Here is a 27,982-nt window from a genome sequence, read left to right on the forward strand (position 1 = left end):
AGCCAGGGAGGGTGGAAAGGTCCGCAGGAGCTAGGTCATGGAGGATCTTTTATGGCATATTAAAGAATTTGGACATTTTCCTGAAGGTGAAGAGAAATTTCATGAGTCTTCGTGCAGGTATATGGCACAGTCTTAGTTGCTTACTCTGTTAGCAATATACTAACCTGAATTATCCCTTCCAAAATCAGTGCGATCCAATCGCTGGTCAGCTCTTACTGTTGGCTGTTGTTGGCTTTGTACTTGCTTTTTTGATGTTGCAGAATGAGAGGGGAACCAGGATGTGTTACACCGTTTAACATACACACCAGTGCATCAGAGAGAGCAAAAAGTCAGTGTCACCAAGGGCCATGGAGCAGTCCTGGCTAGATATTGCCTGTGTGCTGGGGAAGGAGTGACAAAGGAAAATGCATGAAATCTATGCAAAGTTTGGATGAGGCGTCCATCTGATAGAGAGCTAGCTGACGAGTTTCTTGTATTTCAATGTATTTGAAAATTCTGCCATTGTTTTAGCATCTACTTTTTCCTTGTGAATTTTTTTTGCAGACTTTGCATTCTGTTCTGTGGATCTGTCTTTATATTTTGGTTTTTACTACCAAATGGCTTTGATTACTGAAGTTTTTTTTTTTTTTTTTTTTTAAATCATTCTAACATCTGTTGTACAAGTTTCCCTCATTATTCTTATTCAAAACTTTTCTGGCATTTCTTGTATATTTAATTGTACAGAGGAGCCTAAGGCTTGTCTTGTGAATTCTTTCTTCTTTCTCCTTCCCCCAAAAATTCTTGTGAATTTTATTGTGATGATGTTAGCTTTGTAGAATCATTTAAGGGAATTTAGCATCCTACTATTGAGAAGAAATGGTATGATTTTCACTTATTCAAACATATATAATTTCCCAGTAAAGTTTTATGGTCTTTTTCATATGCATCTGGCAGATTCCTTGTTACTTTATTTCCAGCCACTTATAGTGGGGGGAAAAAAATAAAGTATTTTTTCTATTATGTTTTTTCAGTGACTACTTTTTGGTACATAGGAAGGATATTAAAGTTTTCCTTATTTATTCTGGAATGACTCTCCTTACTAAATTACCTTTTTTTTTTTTTTTTTTTTTATTTCTTTTTATCATGTCATGGAAAGTTCCTCCTCTTTTTTGTTTATTAAGCTCCTTTCTCTTTCTTTTCCTAATCAGAAAAGGATGTTATATGTTGCCAGAAGACTTTCTAGCAGCTATTGAAATGCTATTTTTCCTTTTGATCTAGTATTAAAATGTATTGTACAAATGATGAATGATATAAATGTTTTTAATATTTAGTCATCCTATTCCATGGTCATGGTGTATTTTTTTTAGCATACTTCTAACTAAACGTCTATTCCCTCTTGGTACCATTTCCACTCTCAGTGAGTTTCTGAACTACTGTCCCTCTGCAGGGCCTCTCCTTCCTCCTCCTCTCCTGCTCAGCTGAAGGTACTCAACTGGTTTCAGGAGATGGACCTCAGCTGTCACTGCACATCTCCAGCCAGCTGGGTGTTTGCCAAGGACAGGACGCCAAGGGCACAAGATATTGCTGGAGAGATGCACAAAGGGAAAATTGCAGAATTCTCTCAGGGACAACACCAGATGGCCACTGGTTGTCAAGGAGACTTTGAGAACCATCTCAGTTGGGGCGGGTGAGACCCTGGGCATGAGAGATGGTCTGTAAGCCGCTCTGATGCTTGCTTTGCTGAGGGGATGTATATGTGCTGGCCCAGAAAATCCTTTTCTGCAGAGTTCACTCTCCCCTTTACAGAATTTGAAAACAGTGTCTACAGAATAAAAACATTGTTTTAGGAAAGCAGGTGGAAGCATCACTCCATTAGGAGCCCCCCTCTGGAGAACCCTCATGTCTATTTGGCTGAGTCCTGCACTGACTTGAGAGAAACAGAACATTTTGGAAGTTGCTGCTGTCTGGGTCAGGTGGACCTCAGTGTATAAATAAATCTCAGCCTAGTCTATCCTGAATATGCATTATTTATGCAAAATGGCTTTTGGGTATTAATGTCCAGTTTTCAGCTGGTTCACTCACACCCCCTGGGGTGTGTGCTATTTGTCTGGGAAAGCATTGCTGCTCACTGGATCCACCTTTGCCCTTGAGGTACAGAGGAAGGTACCCTTCCAGCAGGAGGGGCCGTGCAGTCAACCTGGTTGTCCTGAGGAACAAATGATTGGTGACATATGAGGCAGAGCTCTTTAAAGTAGGGAATGATATAAACACAAAGCCTTATTCATGGGCACTGGCCTACGTGCACTATAGCTCAGGGATCGCAGACTTTCTCTGTAAGGGCCAGCTAGGGTCATTGGTCAGATGTGTCAAAAGAAGCAGTATTCAGTGATGCTGTACCTACCCGCACTTCCCTGCTTTGTAAAAGCCATTCTTAGCCCATGGACTGTACAAAAACAGGTGGGGAGCTTGGCTTGGTCCCAAGTTGCAGTTTTCCCTCCCCTATTTTAGACGATCTAGAAGATATGTTTTTCCCTGACTCCAAGTGACCACTTAAGCCATGGTGCAACAAATCTCTTCCTACGTGGACTCTGCTGGGCTGCATTTCCACTCTGAGCTCTCTGAGGAAGACGGGGGCCCACTTGCCAGAGAGAATGCTTTCCCCTGCTCTGAGCATCCTGGAAGTTTCTCCTTTCAGTAGGACTTATTGCTTCCTTTGGAATAATACCTCAGAAAACAATATCAATGCATGAAAATGGATGCAGTTGTTTTAATTTTTTCTTTGGTGTTAGAGTTCTGAGAAGTCAGTATAATCCATTTCTTTGACTAGATATATAGTCAAATATTCCATTTCCTTTTTTGAAATAGAGCATCTATTTCTTTTTTGGAAATACAATATTGCTTAAAATATCTTCACGTTCATCTCATCTTAGTTTTAGGTTAAATTCCCCAAATTTGAATATTTCAAGTTACTTCTAGGGATAATAATTTGAATGGTAATAGTTGTTCTGGTCCAAGTAGTAAACTCTGATTTCTGGCAAGTTCTTAGCCTGGCCTTCCCTAATCTGGGGCTGCTGCATGCACACCTGTCTCGTTGCAGCAGCAGAAGCATGCAGTGCATTTTGTAGGCAACAGAACCAGCTGCGGACTAGAGAGGGCGAATAATGATGCTTGGTATTAGCCTCAAAGCAACCTGACCTACATTTAGAAGAAACGCCAGGCTGACTGCTAGATTGGATTGGCTGCACTGTAACACATCCCAGTCCTGGCTGTTTTTCACCTAAGCAATCTACCACTCAGGGATGATATGAGGATCAGTCAAGCAACCAATTTACATGCCTGGTATAGGAGCTTCCGTGTAAGAGATGTTTAATAAACATAAATCCTTTCCCTTTAAGGATCTCACCCTGTTCAAGAGGCACTTACTACAAGTCTGCCTTACACAGGATCCAGACCCTAGTGTAGATTGCAGAGGTGTTCCATTCGTTATTAAACACCAAGATAAACAAAGCTAAACTTTAAGCAAAACCATAACCATTGTCTGTGTAGGTTAGTGTTTTGCATAGATATCTGACATTTTTTTTGCTTAAGATATTTAAGTCTAATGTAATATAATGTAATGTACTAAGGTGCAAGAATGAGATCTCATAACATATGTAATCGATTTTTCTGCCTGACCTCATTGAGGATGTTCCCCAGAATTTAGATAATTTAATGCTTCCCCCATCAGGATTTGCCTTCAAGCAGTTCGCTGCAGCTTCTTTGGCTCTTGAAAGGATGATTTGATACTAGCAATAAAAATGTCTTGGATGGTTGAACTTTGCACATTGTCATATACTTTGTAGTTATCTAAAATGCTAAGCTAGCAAGTAGCCCAACAAAATCTTTTTGAAAGGAGGCACATCTCAAACCCCTTTTTTGAAATAGAGCATTGCTTAAAACATTTCCCGCTCCCCTCTGTGAGGTGGTGTCATGTAGCAGTGAGGCAAATAGACGTAGGGCTGGATTGTGGGGTCCAAATCCCGGATTCCACACTTCCTAACTGGGGAACTCAGACAATTCACTTACCTTTGTGGTGCCTCCATTTCCTGATCTGTTCATGGTAGATGATAATAGACATCATAGATAATAGACATACATCAGAGTTGTTTGTAGACAAAGCCAATTAATTTAAGCAGACCGCTTAGAACAGTGTCTGGTTTATAATAAGTGTTAGCTATTTTATAGTTTTGGTTTAATTTGTAACAGAGAAATCCTTGGCATTATCTATTTTGGAGTAAGACACAAAATAAACATTTTAATCATTATGGAAGTAATTCATACTCATTGCACCATGCTGGAAAGCAAATGGAAAAGAGAATAAAGAGTGCCCAAGACGTGATGCCCAAGGTGACCGCCATTGGTGGTTGATCTGTTTCTCTTTGTGAACTGAGATTTGCATAACGAAACCACATTGTAAGCACAAGTTTGAGCCTAATTATTTTCACTTAACATATATGATAAGCATCTCCCCCTAGTAAAACAATTATTCATAACTTTAATGGCTGCATAATGTAATCGTATTGGTTAACCGTAATGTGTGACACATTTTCTTAGTGATGAACATTAAGTTTCTTTCTTTCTCTTTGAGTAGGGGGTGGGGGCAGCTGTTACCTATAGTGCTGGTGGCCAATAGTCACGCATATATATTCATTTACATATATATTTTTTCTTAGTATGTCCTTATTCTTAGGTTAAGTTCCCAGAAGTAAAGTCATTGAGTCAAAGGGATGAACATTCTTAAGGCTCTTGATAAACACTAACAAGCTGTTTTCTTCCCAGGCTGTTTATACTTAGACATGGATGAGGGCCACCATGCTGGTTCCAAGGGTGTTGACATCTTGGACCCCTTTGTATCTAACATCATGAGAAAATGAACACAAAAAGAGAATCATTGAAATATCTTGAAATAAAATAATTTTAAAGTTTGTTGAGCATTTTTTTGTGATTAAAAAAAAACAAAACACCAAAAGCCAGACACACTTTTGACCCAGCATGAATTGAAGACCACATTCACTTCCTGCTGAGGTATTTTGGCTCTTGTATCAGTCTGGGTTCTTCTCTCCTGTCTGGACTTAAGCTATTGCAGTAATAGCTTCATACCACTATTGCCATACTTGGCAGTTTAGCGATGAGGCATGCGCAATGCTAAGTCTTGGCCTTCTCTCTTCCCTCGCCAGCTACACGGTGGGCACCGTCCAGGAGAACAATGACCAGGTCTGGAAGTTCCAGAGGTACTTCCTGGTGCAGGAGTACTGCAGCCGCCTCAATATCCCCTTCCCCTTCGTCGTCTTCGCTTACTTCTACATGGTGGTGAAGAAGTGCTTCAAGTGTTGCTGTAAGGAGAAAAACATGGAGTCTTCTGTCTGCTGTGAGTGGTTTATCCATGTGGCCTTGGGATCAGAAACAGCGATTAATTTCAGGGAAGGATGCCTGGTGTGTATCTCAACAGGAAGGAGTTATTCACAAATTCTTTCACTGTTCACATCTATACATCTGTAAAGATCAGGCATCAGGCCAACCAATGAATTGCCCTAGAGGAAGCGTAGATGAAGAAAGCACTGTGGAACTGCCGGGATAGCCTACTTTGTGGGGAATGAATGACTTTGGGACAGATCGTGTAATAATGTAAATAGTATGTTGAACGGGCAGAATTCATGGGATAGTGTCCAATCATGACTTTGTTTTTGCTTTTCGTTGTTCCCATGAAATTTATTCTCTAGGAACCTTTAAATCTGACTCCAGCAGGGTTTGTGACTCTTCTTAGGAAAATGAAAAATCTTACAATTGTTTTACTTGAGAAAACATCATCTCAGTTTAGAAATAGAAACATGTGGCCGCGCGCGGTGGCTCATGCCTATAATCCCAGCACTTTGGGAGGTCGAGGTGGGTGGATTGCCTGAGCTCATGAGTTCATGACCAGCCTGGGCAACACAGTGAAACTCCATCTCTACTAAAATACAAAAAAATTAGCCGGGCGTGGCGGTGTGCGCCTGTAGTCCCAGCTACTCGGGAGGCTGAGGCAGGAGAATTGCTTGAACCTGGGAGGTGGAGCTTGCAGTGAGCTGAGATCACACCACTGCCCTCCAACCTGGGCAACAGAGTGAGACTCCATCAGGAAGGAAGGAAGGAGGGAAGGAGGGAAGGAGGGAGGGAAGGAAGAAAGAGAGGAATGTGCAGTTCAATATATTAACCAGTCTATTAATTGCTATTCAGTGGTGAGACTCCTCCTCCCCCTCACCCCTCCCAGCTGATGGGGCTGTCAGGGAGGGTGGGCAGTGGGCTGTTCCCTCCCTTCTTTCCCATTCACAGGCTGTGGGGACTGACCCTCCGCAGCTGGAGCACAGAGGGACAGGATGGGAAGGCCAGCTGAAAGCCTTTTCTTAGTAATGCTGTTCTGGGCTGCTCCATGCCCTTTAGCCTGGCACATGTTTGAAACTGATCCTTGATTGTATGGGCACTCAGGGGTCCTTCAGAGAGTCCCTTGGCTGTCCCCTCTGACCCCAACTCCTAGGACTTGGCCATGTTTTCTCTGGTAGCTGCCCCCACCCCAGCCTCTGGTTTCCAGGTGGACACCCCACAGACTCCACACACTGATCTCTTCAGGAAGGCAGCCATCAACCCATCCACACATTGGACTGTGGATCATTCTGACTCTTATGTGGTCACCTACCTTCTTAGCCCTCACAAACTGGGGTGCAGGCAGCTCCCCACCCAGCCACCTCTCCCTACCCCTGAAGTGGGAGCAGCTGTCAGCCGCATGTCATTTGAATGCAGGCAGCCGGCACCCAGCTCTCTTCCTGGCCCTGCAGGAGCCCACACCAGGCTTGGGTTTCTCCCAGAATCACTAAGCCAGACAATCTTCCTAGCCCGCAGTTACACCTCAACCAGATTAAGCATGCAGGGAGGAAGGGACCTGTTTTTATTCATTTGGATGTTTGGACACAAAAGAAAAGGTAGAAGGGGCACCCCTGACCTTCTTCCTCATCGTCTAACCTCAGACCTAAGCCAAGGATCCATCTCTGGGGTCGGGGTGTAGCTGTGGGGCCAACTCTTCCATCAGGCACAGTGCCAGGGCCCACAGGACCTCAGGGGCTCCTGAACATCTTTACGTTTTCTTAAAAAACCAGAAGAAGAAAATGAGCCTTTAGATTAAAGAAAGTGTTCTCACATATATTAATGTATTTGTTTTATACCAACTAAGTCATAAAATATTTTTAAGATTTTTTTCTGAAGGAAGGGACTCAGGATGGCAAATGTGCCGAGGGTGTAGGGTGACCGTCTCGTTGTGGTTTGCTCAGGACTTCCCCATCTTAGTACTGAGAGTCCTGCATCCTGGGAAACCAGTTAGGATGAGCAGCCTGCGTCCAACCAGTTGGGGTGCCAGCTAGTGCCCATCCAGTTAGGGTGAGCAGAGTGTACCCATCCAGTCAGGGTGAGCCGCCTGTGCCCACCTAGTTAGGGTGAGCCACCTGTGCCCATCCAGTTAGGGTGAGCAGATTGTACCCAGCTAGTTAGGGTGAGCCACTTGTGCCCATCCAGTTAGGGTGCCAGTTTGTGCCCACCCAGTTAGGGTGAGCACCCTGCGTCCATCTGATTAGGGTGAGCAGCTTGACCCCATCCCGTTAAGGTTGGCAGAGTGTACCCATTCAGTTAGGGTGAGCAGCTTGTGCCTATCTGCCCAGGACTATCCCAATTATAACATGGAAATTTCTGCCTTCTGGGAACCTCCTTGGTTTCAGGGACTGCTGGTCACCCTTCTGGTCTTAACGTGGCCCCGTGTGCTGACAAGGGATGTAGAGTTAATGACTCGGGTTGGACCATGCTTTGGTACCTTCAGGATTTTCATTTTCAGTTACCTTCTTGTGAAAAAAATAAAGGAGGGCCATTTTAGGTCCCTAAGTGAATTAGTTATATATAATTGTGTAACAAGTCACCCCGAAACTTTTAAATGTTTCCTGAAAGCATTTATTATATATGATTCTGTGGGTCCGTCCTGGGCCGAGGCAGGGCTGGGCTGGGCTGGGCTGGCTGCCTCTGCTCCTTGAAGCATCCAGTGGTTGGAAGCTGGGCCTCAGACTGGCTGGTCCGGTCAGCCACATATATTCTCACGTGCAGGGCTGGCCAGGCAGCACAGGGAGTCTCAGTGTCACCACACATAGCAGCTGAGTTCCTGCAAAGAGCAGGTGCTGCAAGGCCCCTGAGGCCGTGGCTCAGAAAGTCAGATGACGTCACTTCTGCTGCATTCTGTTGGTCCAAGCAAATCACAGGCCCACCCAGACGGAGCTGGTAGAGAATGTGACTCCGCTTCTGGGTGGGAAGGACAGCCTGCCTGGTGGGTGGAAGAATCCACGGCCCTGTTTGGCCATTGTGGCTCTGTTTGGCCACCTACCGCTCTAGGCATCACTGAGCTGAATGCGCTGGTCCTCTGAGAGTGCCTCCCCCACCCAACGCTGGTCTATCAAAAGAAGGAGAGCTTCTCACTGCCCGTCCTACTCCCAAATCACAGCAGAAATGCGTGGCTCCCTTGGAGCAAGGTGCATGGGGGCTTACCTTTCATTAACTCACCTACCATACTAGACTTGGGTAGTTTGAGGGTCCAACGTTATCTTTGATGCCTTGAACAATTTAAAACCAAATTTTCTGTGCCCTGACATCTGCAGCCACATTCACGCCTGGAAAATGCTGGTTACATGGGCTGACCCCAGGGTGCCTTTCCTCATCCTCACCATGCCCAGGCAGTTCCAGCAGATCTTTAAGAAAGAGCTTCTTCAGCATGCTCTGCACTTAGCTGTTTTTCTGTTACTACTGTTCCAAAATCGATGTATTTTCACAGGTAATTTGAAGATTGGGTATGTTTTCCATCCTTGAAAAAAACCTTTCCTGAGCACATTCTTTCTGAGCAGCATCTGTGGTCAATGTAGATGATTTATTTATTTATTTACTTACTTACTTATTTACTTTTGAGACAGAGTCTCACTGTGTTGTCCAGGCTGGAGTGCAATGGCACGATCTCAGCTCACTGCAACCTCCGCCTCCTGGGTTCAAGCGATTCTCCTGCCTCAGCCTCCCAAGTAGCTGGGACTACAGGCGCCAGCCACCATGCCTGGCTAATTTTTGTATTTTTAGTAGAGACAGGGTTTCACTATTTTGGCCAGGCTGGTCTTGACTTCGTGATCTGCCCGCATTGGCCTCCCAAAGTGCTGGGATTACAGGCATGAGTCACTGCCCCCCGGCCCTATGTCGATGTTTTTAAAATGCATAAACTTGGCTCCAGAAAATGACTTTTTGTAATTTGGGATTGAAATGGCTTCCTTGATATTTATAAATTATTTGGTTATCTTGTTACGGTCAGGGAGGAAAAATATATTTTCTTCTACCTATCTTAGGCTCATGGCTGAGATCCCTATAGCAAAAGACAGAGTAACAAGAGGAAAGCATAGAAATTTAATATAAATTTTATGTGGCATCAGAGCCTTCATAAGGAAAGGAAGATCTGAAGAAACAACATTTTTTTTTTTTTTTTGGAAATGGTGTCTCGCTCTGTCCCCCATGCTGGAGTGCAGTAGCGCAATCTTGGCTCTCTGAAGCCTCCACCTCCCAAGTTCAAGCAATTCCCCTGCCTCAGAATCTCGAGTAGCTGGGATTACACCACCATGCCAGGCTGATTTTTGTATTTTTAGTAGGGACAGGTTTCACCATGTTGACCAGGCTGGTCTCGAACTCCTGACCTCAAGTGATCTGCCCGCCTCAGCCTCCTAAAGTTCTGGGATTACAGGCGTTAGCTACTGTTCTCAGCCAAACTTGAACATTTTTAATGGTAGGTTTAATGAAGAGTGTAGGGTTGTGGAGAAATAGGATAGGGCAAACAGAGTATGATCCCATGGTAATAAACTGGGAGACCTAGCAAGGCCTATGCATTCACATTTCTCTCTGCATCCCTGTGTCTTTGGAGATGAGGACACTCTTTTCCTCTACGTATAAGGAGGGTGCCTCTCACATGAGGGTCCTATGACCTGCTGTGGGGGAAAGTCAGAAAATCCTTCCTAGGTGATATGACCTGCCTCAGGGGAGAGGGGCAGGAAAAGTCAGATCAGAGAGACCTTCCTGATTGTGTGGTTTTTCTCCAGTTCTTTCAGTTTAAAATATCCAATATGCCATGGTGCCATATTTTGAGGTAGTGGGTCCTAAACCCTATCATCACTTATATTCTGGACGGCCCCCAGAAACCAATAAAAAAAGTGCTCATAAAATGTCTAAGTAGGGGGATAAAAGTTAGAAAGGAACATCATTGAGTTCTAATAAATTTCAGAAGCAAGAGTCTACCAACCTCATTTCCTGCCACAGTCCACTTTGGCAGAGTTCTGTAAAACGCACCCCACACTACCCACAGATCTAAATTGGAAAACTGAGTGAGCACAAGGATGTGTGGAAATTGTGCACAGGCAAGAAAAGCACAGCATGAAAAGGAGCACCCCCCGCTTAGCACCTATAAAAATAAATAGTGTAAAAGCAGTCCTCTTGCAGGAGGGGGTCAGTCCTGCACAAACATGAAGTCTCAGTTCTGGGGATGCAGCCATGAACAACGGCACATGGGCTGGGCCTGGAGGCCGTCATTTGGTGGGAGCTAGACCAGAGGTGAGGTAGGTAATTTCATGGAGACCCTGCGATGCAGGGAGTGAGGGGGCCTGGGAGAGCCGATTCAACAAATACATGCCAAGAGCCTAGCACATGATAGTGGGCCCTGTGGATATGGTGGTAAGTAAGATAGAAGCCATCTGTGCCCTTGAGCAGGGCTCATCATCTGGGGGAGTGGGGAGCAGAGAATGAAAATGGAAAGGCCTTAATTAAAAAGTGTGGGAAACACTAATTTTAGGGATTGTGCAGGGGGTTGTGATGGCCACAGAGAGGACATTTAAGCCCTTGACTAGAGTGCCTCAGGGAATATTTATGGAGGAAGGGAATATCCAAGCTGAGACCCAGAAGATGAATTGGAATTAGCCAGGCAAAGGGGCAGAGGCTGAGATGGCATCACAGAGGGAGTGGGCAGAGGGATGAGGGAGTTAAGAGAGGTAGGAAGACAGGGGAGAGAAGATCTTGGGACTGAGGGTTGTAGGAGACGAGTGTAAGGCTTGGGCTGTATCTTACAGCCACGTTTTAGCTCCATACACTCCCCCTCTCCCTGCCCTCAGCCCACCAAGTCACAACGTGCCATCCTGAATCCCAGAGGAAGGATTAATTGTAGACAGGAGTCCCGACAGTGCAAGAAATGGTGACAAGAACCATGAAACATACATCATGACACCTCATTGATGATTGGACTTGTTTCCCTCAAGGCAGAAGTGAGCAAAGAAACTCCCAGGGACGGTTTGGGGAGACCCGCAGATCACCACGTGGAATTAGGCTTCTCAGGTCCTGATGCTCACTCCTGTGACTTGGGGAAGATGTTGGTGGAGGGGAGGGTGGTGAGATGCTCCCCCGCTTCCACCTGGAACACTACTGAAAAAAGAAAAGTCGCTGTTAGATAGGAAATTTGGAGTCAAGGGCAATTTGGACATGGAAAATCTAGGGGAGAATCCAGTACACGTGACTAAAGGAATAGGGTCAGGTGGTCCTTCTCTCTGCTTTCTTTAAAATCCACATTCCACTGTTCACAGGTGTGTCTTTCAGTGGCTGCTGGACAGGTGTTGCCTTCTGTTTTTTTCCTAAGGGTATTTGATAAAATGGTCACTGACTGCCACCACTGGATTCATGTTCCATAGAGGGCTGATTCCGTCTGTGCCTTTAGTGTAATCTCAAATATTTTGAAGATTCAGAAAGTAAAAATATAAATTTTGCTAACCTAGACATGGTAATTGGTGGCAATTAAGAAACATTTAACTTGCCAAAAAGCATCGTTTTTTGTGGGGTTCTTGAACTACTTAGAAATGGAGACAAAGTACTCATAAATATGACTTTAAATATTGATCATAACATATTTCTGTGTTCTCCCTATAGCTGTGAGCCCTAAAGTCTGGCTTTCAGAATGCAAATGTATTCACAACCCCGAACTCCTGTCACACCTTAAAGAATCATCGTAGTCAACTCTTTTAACAGCATTATTTTAAGATGTTAAATGTCACTTTGGGGATGTCATTAACAATCACACATATGTAACTGCCGTTCTTAATGAAGAAAGTGTTTTGACAATTTGGATAAGTTGCTGTCCTTCTTTCCACCGTTTTGCCTTGAAAGACAAAGTGATTCAATTCTAACTAAAAGCACAAAAAGTCTTTATATCAGGGAGAGGATTTGGAAGTTCAGATCTGGAATTTGACTATACTCAAAAATGGCACCCAGATACTAGAAACACTTAATGACATGCCTCAGGACTCTCATTGGTTCTGTCTTGAAGCCATGTCATGGCTGGTGGCTATAGGACCTGGGAGAAGACTTAGGGGGCCATTCTGTGCCTTCATGTAACGGAAGCCCTACAAGCGTCATACTTTTTTCTGAATGATTCGGGAAATAACAAACAATGGATAAAAGTTGCAGCGAGGAAGATTTTGATTCAGTACAAAGAACAATGTCTAACAGTGTGGGCTATCTGGAAATGAGATTAATTGTTCTGTGGAGGTAGTGAACTGCCCATCACTAGTGGGATTCAGGTTCAGGATGTGTGGGAGGAAGGGACTGCATGGGATAAAGGTCCATTCTCCAAAGATATATTGTACTCAGTCCAGGATCAGGAGAATCGGGAAATGCAGTGTATAAGTGAGGATAAATCAGTACTGCAGATTAGGGATGAGTTTGAAAAGGCAGGGCAAAATTCGTTACATTCCCCTAAAACGTATTTAATGATTAAGCACAATATGACTGAAAAATGGAAACAAATCCCCCAATTTGGCCAGCAAATGACAAGGGGCTTCAGCTCAAGGAAGCCACCAGATAAGGCAGACATGAATGAGTGAATTTGGACCTGTCTCCCAAGTGGGCCCCTGGGAGAGTGGCCATCTCATAATAATCAGAGAAATGATGTAACTGTTGATGTTGTCCCTCTTCAGACAGTTTATATTCTCAGGAAGAAGCAAAGAAACAGTGAGAATAGGAGACGGCAGAAGGACAGGATCTTTCTCCACCCTGGGGTGGTGTGGTGGTGATGGGACAGAGAGAGCCAAAAGCCCCACTTACTAACTGCCCACCCCCCAGGGTGCCTGATCACTGCCTGCTCATTTGCTTCGTCTCCTTGGAGGTGACTAATGCCTGAAACCATAGCACTTGGCAGTTGCCAGGACCTCTAGTTGGCAATTCATTTCCTACACGTCCTTTGCTTTGCCTCCAAATGACAGCGACGTCATGGGTTTAATTTTGAAATTGTTCTTCTTTGGAGAAAAACGCAAGATTTTTCAAATGACTTTCAGATAAGTAGAATCCAAAGTTTGACTTTTGGTGCTTTTTTTGGTGACATTTTCAAGTAATAAAAAAGTATGCTACCCAGTAATTGCTTTTTCATAAAATATATTATTTTTCATGATTCAGAAAGAAATCCATATTCATTATAGGACATTTGAAAAATATAGGAAAGCACAAATAAAGACGAAGAGCACATGTAACCCACCATCCAGAGGTAAATACTGTCAACACACTGGTGTTTATTCTATTATTCTTGTGTGGGTGTATAGTAATTGGATTGTTCTATGTACACACATCCATTATCTAACTTGTTCATTTAACTAATAATACATTGCCAACTTTTTCCATATCCACAAGTAACAATCTAATCTATATGACAATCTTCAACCGTGGAGTAGTATTCCAGCCTATGGATGCACCATAATTAATCAGTTCCTTGTTAAACATGTAGATTGTTTCAATGCTTTTGCTAGCATAAAATGCTATGTTAAAGAGTTCTATGCATTCGTTTCTGAGCACATGAATACTTTTTTCCTTTGAGTTATTTCTAAAGAGAAATTTCTAAATAAAGGGTATGTACCTTTTAAGTCTTGTCCCCCCTCCTCCATCTTCTGGTCCCCCATTACAGTAACAGTTGACAGATTTTCCCCTCATATGGAAGGACTATTTATCTACGTTCTTGCCAATGTGGGATATCGTCATTATTTTACTGCTAATTTTCCAGTATGGTTAGTGAAAATGCTATGTCATCATTTCAATCAGCATTTCTTTGAGAGTTACAGAGGTTGGTCATTTTTTATTTTTATTTTTTGGTAATTTGTCATCCTTACTCTCTGGCTGTCTGTGTCCAGGAGTGTCTACCCTTTCCGTGCTGATTTTTAAGCACTCCTGTTGGACTTCCTCATTGATTTTGTTTGAAGAAAAGACATTGAAACTTCTTTGTTAGGAAAAATACAATTCAAAAAATTAGTTAAGAATTATTTTGTAAAATGAGTAACCACACTTAAAAATAAATCCATATTTGCTATGTAGAATTTGCTTAAATCGAGGCTGCACACGGTGGCTGAAGCCTATAAACCCAGAACTTTGGGAGGCTGAGGCGGGTAGACCACTTGAGGTCAGGAATTTGAGACCATCCTGGGCCAACATGATGAAACCCCGTCTCTACTAAAAATATAAAAATTAGCTGGGTTTGGTGGTATGCGCCTGTAGTCCCAGCTACTTGGAAGGCTGAGGCAGGAGATTCGCTTGAACCCAGGAGGTGGAGGTTGCAGTGAGCCGAGATTGCACCACTGCACTCCAGCCTGGGCGACAAGAGTGAAACTTCATCTACACACACACACACACACACACACACACACACACACACACACACACACAAAGAATTTGCTTAAATCCAGCCACATGCATATTGGTTCTATCTTTGACCCCCAATTAATTCTTTTTAAGTCCAGAGAAATCTTATAATTATTCCTAAACTCTAACAAGTTGATGAATACATTTAAATGGTAACTCAAAAGTTAAAAACTACATAAATTTATTTCAAGTGGACGTGTGTGTGAGCATATGTGCTCTCCTGTCCCTGTGAATTCGTATGGAGGTTTGACATCCATTGCATTTGTACTTGATATAGGTGACATGTGGATCTGTTCTTTTGTTGTCCTGTCATCTGAAAGGCTCAGGCACCATAATAAATTAAACTAAGAATCTTACTTGAATATGTCCCAGAACAATCTTAGGGCATGCTCTATCTTAGGTGAATTTTCTTTGAGGTCCACGTCTCATGTTTCAGAAGGACAGGAACAATGTCTTGGGCTTATTTTCCTCTCCTCCAGAACTCCTACCCCAGTTTTAGGTTGATTATCCAGCTGAATGGTTTAGCATTTTTATGTCATCAAAATGGAAGAAGAGCACACATATCAAATGGGAGGACTAAATTCATTAGTGGAATGATTTTGCTAAGTCACAAAACACACAGATAGGATTTGGATCGATGTCTATTTAGAATAAAGATTGCATTCCTATTTCACGCAGGCAGCTTCAATTCCTCATTGTTACGGAGAAAGCCATTACTATTCCATCACTGTGATGCTGTCACTAGGAGATAACATTAGTCAGACCAGCCTGTGCAGGACGGATCTCATTCTTAGTTCCAGAGTCTCACAAAATGCCTAGAAGATCTTAATTTAGGAAGCAAGGGGCAAATGAAACAATTTGAATGTTTTCTTTTTCTCATTATTCAAGGTTTCAAAAATGAAGACAACGAGACTTTGGCATGGGAGGGTGTCATGAAGGAAAATTACCTCGTCAAGATCAACACGAAAGCCAACGACACCTCAGAGGAGTATGTCAGACATCCCTTTCTACTTTGCAAGGCTCCCTCTGTAGACATAAGCCCACAGAATGTAGGCAGCTTATCTGAGCAAACTCAGTAAAGAGCATTTTCAACGGAGAGCAGTACCACCACAAAGATATTACCCGGGCAAGTGAAGATGACAAACACATAAGTGTGTGCCAGCCTTTGGAGAAGGGGAAAAACCACCCATCTACTATCCCAATTGCCCTTCAAGGCCCTGGGAGAGAAAGAGGTATTTGGAGCCTGCGGTGCAGGGCCATTAAACTAGGTAACGAGAGGGTGGGTCCCCTGCTGCAGCTGCAGAGGTGGGTTCTGGCAAGACTCACAGGTCATGGGCCATGGGCATTATCTTGCAAGTGTGACACACCTATTTATCTTTGTGGTGAAGAAGTACAGAGATGAGAAGACAGACAAACCATTTTGTTGATCTGTTACAGGCTGCCCCTGAAAAACCCTGAATTCATTTATGAATCGCCTGAAGCTGTTATAAAATCCATGTGATTAAGAAATACATTGATAAAATAGCTTATAGAAATAGATAAGTCATAGCTAAGTCTGTAGGTGGCCCACAAGTAATATGCTGTAAAGTGTATAGAGCGTGCTCTTATTGTAAAGGTTAACGTTCTTCACTGACAGCTGTCACTCTTCCTGAGAGCTCAAAACACCTCAAGTTTCACTAACAAAATATGAGTATACATAAGCACAACTAATACCTTTGCTGGGTTCAATACAGCTATTGAAAGAAGCATGTGATGCTCATTCTCTTTTAACAGCAGAGACCGTGCCATAAGCTCTCCTCTGTCCCTAGACTCTGAGATCTAGGTTTTGCAAGGCAGAGACAGACTTACAAGTCACTTTTCAACACCCTATCAACAGAGATAGTTGTTTTATGTGCTGTGCTTCTAATTGTGATGAGACAAAATTCTGCTTTGTTTGGGTACTAGGGAGACAATCAGAAAGAAAGGTAAATGCAGCTGATTCTTGATCTAGCTGAGAGTGAAAATGACTTCTATTCTGTACTTTAATTTAAAAGACTACAGAATGGAGCCTAATAGCCCTCTCTCAATCTCTTTTTCTCTTGTTCACTTTGTCATTAATTTCTTTGCAGAATGAGGCATCGATTTAGACAACTGGATACAAAGGTATGGATCTGTTAATAGTTTGGATTTTTTTTTTTTTTGGTCACTAATATCTTTGAGCTTTCAACTGGAGGCCAGTAGTTATGGTCAGAAAATAAAAGAAGTTATATTCAGCTTTCTTAATTCACTGTCTAAGAGCTGGGTGCTGGAATGGAATTGCTTCTTATGCTCTAAGCATCACCCAGGTAAGCGTCTTGAAGTCTCAGTTCCATGATGTCTAAAATCTTTTCTGTCTTATCTGACTCAGGGACCCCTCTTCTCTTTCTTTCAGCTGTGGGGGCAGGTGAAGATGCTTATAATTATAGGGAACATAAGGAAGGCTCAAAAGAGCTTTCTGGGGGCCTGTGTGCCTTGATGCTCGTCTTTGCTGCCACTCTGATTTGTTGCCTGTTTTATTTGGAGGGCATTGGAAATGCGTGAGTACGCATATGAACACCAGGCGTAGACAGAGTGTGTCTGCCCTCACTCTGAGCTGGGTAGCTGAAATTATAATCAGGTTCAAATCACAATCAGAAATCACAATCGATTCCTATATGCTAGATTCCTGCCAGGCTCTGAAGAGGAGATGACATTTGGTATTCTATCACGTTATTTTGAGAATGGCATCCTGGATGATGACATTCATAGACCTTCCAGTATTGTGGCTGTTCGGTGGGTAGACAAGGCCCATCTGGTTTGGCAAAATCTACACCAACCCGTACCTTGTCCATAGTATACAGCGTTAATAAATGTTTATTGAATGAATAAATGAACAAAAGGGGTCCTTTGCAGAGCTCTCATATGAGAACGTATCTGTTTACAGTTTCTTGTTTATTTATTTGTGTTATTTACCCCCAACATTTAAAAAATCTAGGTAGTAGTTGTCAGCTGTGAAGGTCCTAAGTCTAGAGAACCGTGGATTGTTCTAAGCAGCTGCAATGAGGGGCAGCATGAACCAGAAGAGAGCCGAGTGGGAAGAAATAGGGGAGTCTGGGTTATTCTGCCTGGGAACTTGCTTGCCTCTTTATAGAGTTGGATTTTATTCCCATGCAAGGGAAGGCTCAGGGAGTTTTAAAACCCAAGAGGGACCTATCTGGAATCTTCCTCTCAAAGTGCTCTCTGAGTGATCAGAATGAGGGAGAGGCTCCAGCAATCTGGTTGGGAAGTTGGATGCGGTAGGAACTCTTCTACGTGGCATGTTTGTAGAGAAAACAGTATTTTAGTTTGTTTTGTTGTTTTGTTTTTTATTTGAGAGTTTATCTGGGGTGACTTCGGAGGAAGCTAATGGAGAGCCGTCTTAGGGTTTGGGCAAAAGCTTCCCCAAGCCACACCTTGGTTCTGACTCTGCTGTGGGACATGCAGAGAGTGGACAGAGGAGGGCAGCAACAGTGGATGCAGGAAGAGAGGGACAGGGTGGGAGACTTGGCCCCAGCCTGGGCCCTGGGTCAGAGGAGAAGCAGTAGAATTGTGGATACAGGACCAGCTGATCTGACTCCCAGGGTCCAGGATGTTCGTCAGCCTGGACCCCCACTGCACAGCGCAGAGCCTCGGCCATCACTCAGGTGGTCCCACGGCCTCCCTCCCCTCCTCCCTTTCCTCTTGCTCTCTGTCTCTTTAAAATTTTCCCCTCTGTCCTCTTACCTCCCCTTCTGAACAACCAAAAAACCCTCCTTCTTTTTACTTACACAGAATTTTAGGGATAATCTTTTGTTTCTCAAGAAAGCTTTTGGAATCTTTTAAATTTATTTTAAAACAGCTTTATTGAGATATCACTGACATACAAAATTACATATATTTAAAATGTACAATTTGATGTTTTGATGCATGTATACATTGCAAAATGATCACCTCAACCCAGCCCAGCTAATTAACATCGTATTACTTCTACATATTTACCATCTGTGAGTGTTGTATGTATGTGTGAGGGAATGAGATTAATTTAAAATCTCTCCTCCTGGCAAATTTCATGGGTCCAATATTGTTAACTGTTGTCACCATGCTGTACAGTCGATCTCTAGAATTTATTTATCTTGCATAACAGAAATTTTCTGCCCTTTGACCAATATCACCTTATTTGCCCCCTCTTCTTAGCCCCCGGCAACCACCATGCTACTCTCTGACTCGATGAGTTTGACTCTTTTAGATTTCACATATAAGTGAGATAGCACAGTATTTCTCTTTCTGTGTCTGGCTTATTTTGTTTAGCATAATGTCCTTCAGCTCCACTTATGCTGTGGAAAATGGCAGGATTTCTTTCCTTATTTTAAGGCTGAAAAATATTCCATTATAGGTATGCACCACACTTTCTTCATCCATTGGTCTCTTGATGGACATTAGATAGTTTCCATATTTTGGCTATTGTGAATCATGCAGCAGTGAATGTGAGAAGGCAGATATCTCTTTGTGATCCTGTGATCCTGATTTCAATTCTTTTGGATCTAAACCCAGAGGTGGGATTGCTGGATCATATGATAACTATATTTTTATTTTTGTGAGGAACTTCTATACTGTTTTCCATAATAGCTATATCAACTTACCTTCCCACCAATAGTGTACAAGAGTTCCCCCTTTCCCACCTCCTTGCCAACACTTATCATCTGCCTTTTTGATAATAACCATCATAACAGATGTGAGGTATGGTCTCATTGTGGTTTTGATTTGCATTTCCCTATGATTAAGTGCTGAGCACCTTTTTATATACCTGTTTGACATCTGAATTTCTTCTTCTGAGAAGTGTTTGTTTAAGTTTTTGCCCACTTTTTAGCCAGTTTATTTGTATTTTTGGTATTGAGTTGTGTGAGTTCCTTATGTATTGTGGATATTAGGTGCTTACTGATAAATGGTTTGTAAATCTCTTTTTCCCACTTCATAGGTTGCCCTTTTATTTTATTTATTGCTTCCTTTGTTGTGAAGAAGATTTTGTTTTATATAATCCCACTTGATTATTTTTGCTTTTGTTGTCCTTGCTTTTGGAGTCATATCCAAAAATTCATTGCCAAGACCAAAGTCAAGAAAGTTTTTCCCTATGCTTTCTTCTAGGAGTTTTGCAGTTTCAAATCTTATGTTTAAGACTTTGATCCATTTTGAGTTGATTTTTGTGTATAGTGTGAGATAGGGGTCCAATGTTATTCTTTTACCTGTGGATATTCAGTTTTTTCAAAACCATTTATTGAAGAGACTTTCCTTTCCCCACTGGCACCTTTAGATAAATCAGTTGGCTATAAATATGTGGATTTATTTCTGGGCTCTTTATTCTATTCCGTTGGTCTATATGTCTTTTTTATGCCAGTACCATACTGTTTTGATTACTTTAGCTTTGTAATATAATTTGAAGTCAGGATGTGTGATGCTTCCAGCTTAGTTCTTTTTGCTCAAGATTGCTTTGGCTATTCAGAATCTTCTGTGGTATTATATACATTTTAGGATTGTTAATTCTATTTCTGTCAAAAAAAAAAAAAAAAAAAAGCCCATGGTATTTTGATAGGGATTGCATTGAATCCGTAGACTTCTTTAAGTAGAATGGATATTTTAACTATATTCATTTTTTCAATCCATGAACATGGGATGTTTTTCCATTTATTTGTGTCTTTTAAACTTTCTTTTATCAATGTTTTATAATTTTCAGTGTACCAGTCTTTTACTTCTCTGTTAAATTTCTAAGAATTTTATTCTTTTTGTTACTTATATTAATGGATTGTTTTCATAATTTCCCTTCTAGATAGCTCTTTGCTGATGTATAGAAATGCCATTAATTTTTGTATGTTGACTTTGTATCCTGCAAATATACTGAATTTATTTATTAGTTCTAACAGTTTGTTGTTGTTGTTGTTGTTTTTGAGATGGAGTCTCACTCTGTCACCCAGGCTGGAGTGCAGTGGTGCAATCTCAGCTCACTGCAAGCTCCGCCTCCTGGGTTCAAGCGATTCTCCTGCCTCATCCTCCTGAGTAGCTGGGATTACAGGTGTGCACCACCATGCCCAGCTAATTTTTATATTTTTAGTTGAGATGGGGTTTCACATGTTGGGCAGGATGGTCTCCATCTCCTGACTTCGTGATCTGCCCGCCTTGGCCTCCCAACGTGCTGAGATTACAGGCGTGAGCCAATGCGCCCAGCAGTTCTAACAGTGTGTGTGTGTGTGTGTGTGTGTGTGTGTGTGTGTGTGTAGTCTTTAGGGTTTTCTTCATATAAGATTATGTTATCTGCAAACAGAGATAATTTTACTTTTTTTCTTTTTTATTTAGATGCCTTTTCTTTTCTTTTTTTCTTGTCTGATTTCTCTGGCTAGAACTTCTCATGCTGTTAAATAGCAGTAGTGAGAATGGGCATCCTTGCCTTATTCTACATCTTAGAGAAAAAGCTTTCAGTTTTACCCCATGAAGTATGATGTTAGTTGTGGGTTTTTCACATATAGCCTTTATTGTGTTGTGATAAGTTCCTTCTATACCTATTTTGTTGAGAGTCTTTTTTATTTTATTTTTTTTAAATCATGAAAAGACCTTGAATTTTGTCAACTGCTTTTTCTGCATCTATTGAGATGATCATGTGGTTTTCATCTTTCATTCTGTTAATGTGGTGTATCACACTGATGAATCTTCATATGTTGAACCACCCTTGCATACCAGTGATAAATACCACTGGGTGGTGGTGTCTCCACAGAGCCTTTTAATGTGCTCTGAAATTCAGTTTGCTAGTAATTTATTGAGATTTCTGTATCTATGTTCCTCAGGAACATTGGCCTATAGTTTTCTTTTCTTGTGTTTTCTTTTTCTGGCTTTGGTAAAAGAATAATGCTGGCCTCACACAATGAATTTGTACTTGTTCCCTTTTCTAATTTTTGGAAGAGTCTAAGGTTTGGTATTTGTTCTTCTTTGACTGTCTGCCAGAATTTACCAGGAAGTCTTCTGATTTCCCAGTAAGCCATCCTGGGCTTTGCTTTGTTGAAAGCTTTTTGATTGCTGATTTTTTTTTTTCTTCATTTGTTGTTTGTCTGTTCAGGCTTTGTATTTCTTCTTGATTCAGGTCTTTGTAAGTTTTACATCTCTGGGATATTTCCATTTCTTCTAGGTTTATCTACCTTTTTGCATATAATTGTTTATATTAGCCCCTTCGGATTCCTTTCGTTACTGTGCCCTCTCTGGAAGGTTGTCTTTCTCATTTCTGATTGTATTTATTTGTGTCTTCTTCATTTTTTAAAAAAGGTTTGTTGATTTTGTTTATCTTTTCAAAAAAACAACTCTTACTTTCAATGATTTTTTTTCCCATTGTTTTTCGACTCTCTCTTTTTTAAAATGTATTTTGCTCTTGGAGTTTTTGCTCTACTTTAAACAGCTTACTAAAGTCATTTTACTATGAACAAATACAAGGGTCTCTCAAAAGCTCCTATAGGGAATACAAAATTTCCCCATCTCATTATACCAGAAAACAATACAATTCATCTTAAGTCTGTAAGTGTGGATCTTACTATGCCTTATTTATTTTAGGAAGCCATTAGCACTTATAGTTTCATTTTGTTCTTTTATTTTTAAACAGTTAAAGAAAAAGGTTACTACTGAAATTAAACCCAATTTAAATACAGATTTTTTGTTTCTTGAGTGAGTGATATAGCAAATTGGAAACCAAACTGTACAGAAATTGCTTTTATCAAGTGTACTAATATTACGTGTAATTTAAAATGACTTCATGTATCTTTTGTAATAAATTTGTGAAACATGCATGGATCAAGATTAATTTCATTATGCCTTTTACTTAAATTGTGTGCTGTTTTTGTGTGTGGGGGGAGATCTTTTATTTGCAAAAATTTTATTAGTATCACATTATTTTTATTAGTATTATACTTTTACCAAAGCAAAACTTAATATCTTATAATTGTATTAATGTTAGTTACATAGAACATATTCTTTTTACATATTACTTGTTCTTATTATTGAAATCTATTATCTCTATTTGGGAGCCACTAATGATTTGCCTCTGAATAAAGTTAATATTAATTGGTTTACTAACTGGTTACTAATTGCTAGTGATATGATTTCAGAAAGTAAGCAATGATCAGGATCTGAGATATCACATGCCACTCTTATTCTGCCTTATTTTAGATGTGCTGTACTTGCTATTTAGTAAATATGTCTGTTTCTTAGAAAAGGCACAGAGCAATAATTTAAAAATGAAAGTTGGAAAATTTATCTTAAGACCAGTTCTATTTTTTTCTCTTTCCAAGCTTAATGATCTCAAAGGTCTTCTGAAAGAAATTGCTAATAAAATCAAATAAAACTGTATGAACTCTAATGGAGAAAATCTAATTATAGCAAGGTGAGTCATTCTAATGGCTTTTTACTTTGCTCTGAAAATTTGCATCTTTTAAGACTAATTTAAAATCATGATTTTTTTCTCAGTTATTTCCATAAATTACCAAATTTGAAAATAACGCATTGTGCAAAAAAAAAAAAAAAAAAAAAAAAAAAAATAAAATTATAGAGATACAGAAGGAAACAAATTGAAGTTCCTTCTCACATTACCTTCCCTACCAATTTTGGTCTCCACACCAGGGGCTAGCATTGTTAGGGACAGGGTTTAAGTATCTTGTCCTGTAGGACCTTTTAAAACACTTGTAACCTATACAGCTATTTTGGCATGAATTGAAACAAGGCCACACTGTTCCAAGATTTGCTATTTTTTAATCTTCCTTAATTCTGTATCATGAATGTATTTACAGATCAGCACCCAAAAATGTCTTATTCTCATATTATATTTATTACTATGAATATACAAATATGTTAATCATCTTTTTGCTAACAGAAATGTTTTGGTGAGGCATTCAAGGTTTTTAACAATAGCTCTTTTGCACGATTAAAATGCAATTCAATTTACTGGCAAAATTTAACCCAAGGCTTTGCTCCATGGTCTTACCATTTGCTTTTATTATGTTTTCTCATTACCTGTCCAAATCTTAAAACCAAATATTAAGAATGTTTTTAGGGACATGTCGAGTTAGGAAAAAAACAGCAATGAGCATTCCACTGGATTAGAATATTTTTTGAGAAAGCAAATTGTAAGGAATGGAAACATAATTAAGAATTCTCTTCTTTCTCCTTCCTCTCTTCCCTTCCTTCCATGAGTATTTATTGAGTGCCTGCTCAGTGCTCAGAACTGTGCTGACCCTGGCACTGACCTCATACAGTGACCAGTCTATGCATTAAGTACTTAAGCTGCAGAAATTTCTATGCATGGGATGATTGTGCTATACGGGAAATCATGTTGCATCAGGTTCCTTTCAGTCTTTCTGGTCTCAGAGTTCTTTTCCTTGGGTTCTGACAGTTATAGCTCATATCAAAAAGCACTGTATTATGGAGGGCTTTGTTAGAGTAAGATTGATGCATATTTGATGTAATCTGAAAGGGAGGTACAGCCTCCTGATGTGCTCAAGAAAATAAGCCTTGCGTATTAAGGGAGAACTTATTTCAACTCCTTCATAATTGTGTTTAATGAAAACACTATTAAACCTTATGATAAATTACAATTTGGATTTTGAAACACATGCCATTTTGTTTGTCAGCTGAAATGTAGAGAAAAAAACAATGAGGAACGTAAAACAACTAAAATGATGCAAATCTAAAGGTGATTAAAGAGTTGTAATCATCAGAAAAGAGTGAGATTCAGACACGCACATCCCCCTCTTAAATCTCCAATCTTCTCATCTCTCAATCTTTCTCAAATGTGCTGTGAGTAAAATGGGCAGACTGATTTCCTATCAACTTGCCCTTTGTTTAACTTTAAACTTTCATTAACATATTGAGAATTAAGTAATTGGTGAATGAAAAGGAACTAAGAGAAGGACATCACCTACTTTTTATGTGTGTGCAGGTGTAGATATTTGCGTCTATACAGAAAAAAAGAGGAGCAAAAGAGTCCGTGAGAAAACAGGTGCCCCCAAAATTTAGAACCACTGGTGGCCTTAGAGACAACAAATTTGGCATGTCCAATTTTTCGTATGCTTTTTAATTCCAGATATAAGATCATTGTTTTGAATGGTGTGTTTGTCATATCCTTAATGTCGCTGAAAATATAACTTTACAGGCAACCAGCTAGGTATACTCTGCCAGTGCCTCCTGAGGCTTCTTTCTCTAGAGGGGTGAGGGTAATCTTTCCCTGGGGTAGTGGTCAGGGAAGACAGTGTCAGCCTCTTGTGGGAGTGAACTGGCAACCATTTGATGTGGGCGAGGAGCTGACCCTGGGGGCAAGCCTTTACCAATTCCCCCATCTCCATCCCTGAATCAGCCTTTGATCCAGGAAGTTGGGATGAAATACACAGGTAATTGTCTATTGTTTTCCTTCTCTTACACCAAAGTTGAAAGGAAGTAAGAATCCAGGGTGAGAGCAAGCCATTTGTTTTCTCCTGTCTTCATACTTAAGGAGTGGGCACCCTCCCTGAAGACTATGGGAACAGACCTTACCTTAAGGAAGGCCCCTAGAAATTGTTCATTTCCTGCATAACAATCCATTGATTCTTGCATTTGCTGCACTTATGTTCTAGTTCATTAAAAGAATCTAGGTTGTTCTTTAGGGGGCTCATCATAAACCCACATTTTTGTAAGTTATTTCAGTTTTAATTCATTTTTTTACATTTATGCAGAAACCACTGAGCAAATAAAATGCTCAGAAACGTTCTGGATTTTAACCTAGATTGAATGCGTTGAGCCTTGATCATTCAACCTGAGTCACGCAGCTCACACCGACAAACTGGTCAGAATACACATCTTTAAGAGAAAAAAACGTTCTTAGAGCTGCTTCTATTAAAAAAAAATCTCTCAACTTTGGTGGTATATTTGGATCTATTCCCAGTATATTCCCAGTATATTTTGAAGCAAACCACATCCTGCCTGAGAATGGAAGTGGGAAATCTATTCTTAACACAGTGTTCTTTCTTTGTTTTCACAGATCATATTAAGGAATGCTGATGAACAATTTTGCTATCGACTACTAAATGAGAGATTTTCAGGCCCCTGGGTACAGGATGGATGATTTTTAATCACCCTAGTGTGCTAAAACCTTGAGAAAGTGTGTGATTGGTTTCACACGTGAAGATAGATATAAAGGAATAACATTTCCTTCACGTGTTTCTCCAGAATGGTGCCTGTTTCTCTCTGTGTCTCAGTGCCTGGGACTGGAGGTTGATAGTTTGAGTGTGTTCTTACCACCTCCTTTTTCCTTCAATCTTATTTTTGATGAACACGTATATAGGAGAACATCTCTCCTATGAATAAGAACCTGGTCATGCTCTACTCCTGTACTGTGTCTTTGTTTATTTCCAATTGATTGTCTACTTTTCTCTTTTTTGTATTATGTGACTGATTAGTTGGCATTTTGTTAAAAGTCTCCCAAATTAGGCCAGATTCTAAAACATGCTGCAGCAAGAGGACCCTGCTCTCTACAGGAAAAGTGTGTTCATTTCTCAGGATGCTTCTTACCTGTCAGAGGAGTGACGAGGCCGTCTCTTGCTCTCTTGGACTCACCAGGCTCCTATTGAAGGAACCGTCCCCTTTCCTAAATATGTGAAAAGTCACCCAAAATCAACCTTGAAAGGCACTAATGACTTTGTTCTTATTGGATACTCCTCTTATTTATTATTTTTTCATTAAAAATAATAGCTGGCTATTATAGAAAATTTAGACCATGTAGAGATGTAGAAAGAACATACATTGCCCCCCATTACCTTAAGGTAATCACTGCTAACAATTTCTGGATGGTTTTTCCAGTCTATTTTTTTTTCTATGTATGTCTCAATTCTCTTATAAAATTTTACAGAATGTTATCATACTACATATATACTTTTATGTAAGCTTTTTCACTTAATATTTTACCAAAGATGTTTTTATTATATTCATAGCCTTCTTAAACATATCCATAATTGCATATATCCATAATTGCATAATAGGCAACCTCTAGTGATTTCCATAATTTTGCTCATTGAAGACTGTTTCCAATTGATAATTGGATGAGCATCTTTGTGCATGAATCTTTTTGCTGTATTTGGGAAAATTTTCCAAGGTTAGATTCCAAGAAATATTTATTATTAAACCATTTATAAGGCTTTTTCGTAAATGTATAGCAAATAGGAATTATTAACTTGAGCATAAGATATGAGATACATGAACCTAAACTATTAAAATAAAATATTATATTTAACCCTTAGTTTAAGAAGAAGTCAATATGCTTATTTAAATATTATGGATGGTGAGCAGATCACTTGAGGTCAGGAGTTCGAGACCAGCCTGGCCAACATGGCGAAACCACATCTCTACTAAAAATACAAAAATTAGCTGGATGTGGTGGTGCACTCCTGTAATCCCAGCTACTCAGAAGGCTGAGGTACTAGAATTGCTTGAACCCGGGAGGCGGAGGTTGCAGTGAACCGAGATTGCACCACTGCAGTCCAGCCTGGGTGACAGAGTGAGACTCCAACTCAAAATAAGTAAATAAACATTATGGATGGTGAAGGGAATGGTACAGAATTGGAGAGATTATCTTACTGAACACTTGTAGTCCCAGCTTTCTCTGGAAGTGGTGGTATTTGAGCAGGATGTGCACAAAGCAATTGAAATGCCCATAATTAGTTTTTCAGCTGTGAATACACTATCACACTCAGTGGCTGAAGGAGGAAATTTTAGAAAGAAGCTACTAAAAGATCTATTAGAAAAACTACAAAAGCATTAATTTAAAAAGTTTATTTTTCTTTTGTCTAGGCCGCAGTGAAAGTGACTACTCACAACATTCACTATGTTTGCAAGGAATTAACACAAATAAAAGATGCCTTTTTACTTAAACGCCGATAATGACCTAAAAGGGAATCTTGTTCATAGGGCCAATCAATTCCTGGTTTCAGATGCTGACAGTAGATGGGCAAAATTTACATGACAAAAATCGTCAATGAATGAAATATTCAAAATTTCTCTATTAGTGAAAGAATGTCACTTTCACGTCACCATGGCAACTAAAATGTCTGCCTTTTCCGAAACCAGAAGAGGGCAATATCATCTCCATGCTGACTGGAAAAATAAAGTCTATGGCAGTACGTAAGATTGTGCAGAAACAACAGCCTCAACCTCT

The 27,982-nt window shown here is 40.6% G+C and overlaps 1 protein-coding gene across 3 annotated transcripts in view; it reads left to right on the forward strand.

Annotated features, from left to right (window-relative positions):
* The window catches only part of TRPM8 (transient receptor potential cation channel subfamily M member 8), a 99,637-nt gene extending 72,977 nt beyond the window's left edge, over positions 1–26,660 (forward strand). For 2 of the 3 annotated variants that reach the window (XM_023228730.2, XM_023228732.1), the window contains 5 exons: positions 5,196–5,386; positions 15,652–15,751; positions 16,872–16,905; positions 23,097–23,188; positions 25,814–26,660. In XM_023228730.2, coding sequence (XP_023084498.1) covers positions 5,196–5,386; positions 15,652–15,751; positions 16,872–16,905; positions 23,097–23,147 — 376 coding nt within the window. In that variant the 3' untranslated portion in view covers positions 23,148–23,188; positions 25,814–26,660. Of the gene's footprint in view, positions 1–5,195; positions 5,387–12,012; positions 12,203–15,651; positions 15,752–16,871; positions 16,906–23,096; positions 23,189–25,813 lie in introns of those variants that run through there. The other variant, XM_023228731.1, reaches the window with a different exon arrangement.
* The last annotated feature ends 1,322 nt before the right edge of the window (positions 26,661–27,982 follow it).

Source organism: Piliocolobus tephrosceles, chromosome 11 (genome assembly GCF_002776525.5).
Source record: "Piliocolobus tephrosceles isolate RC106 chromosome 11, ASM277652v3, whole genome shotgun sequence".
Classification (NCBI taxonomy): domain Eukaryota; kingdom Metazoa; phylum Chordata; class Mammalia; order Primates; family Cercopithecidae; genus Piliocolobus; species Piliocolobus tephrosceles.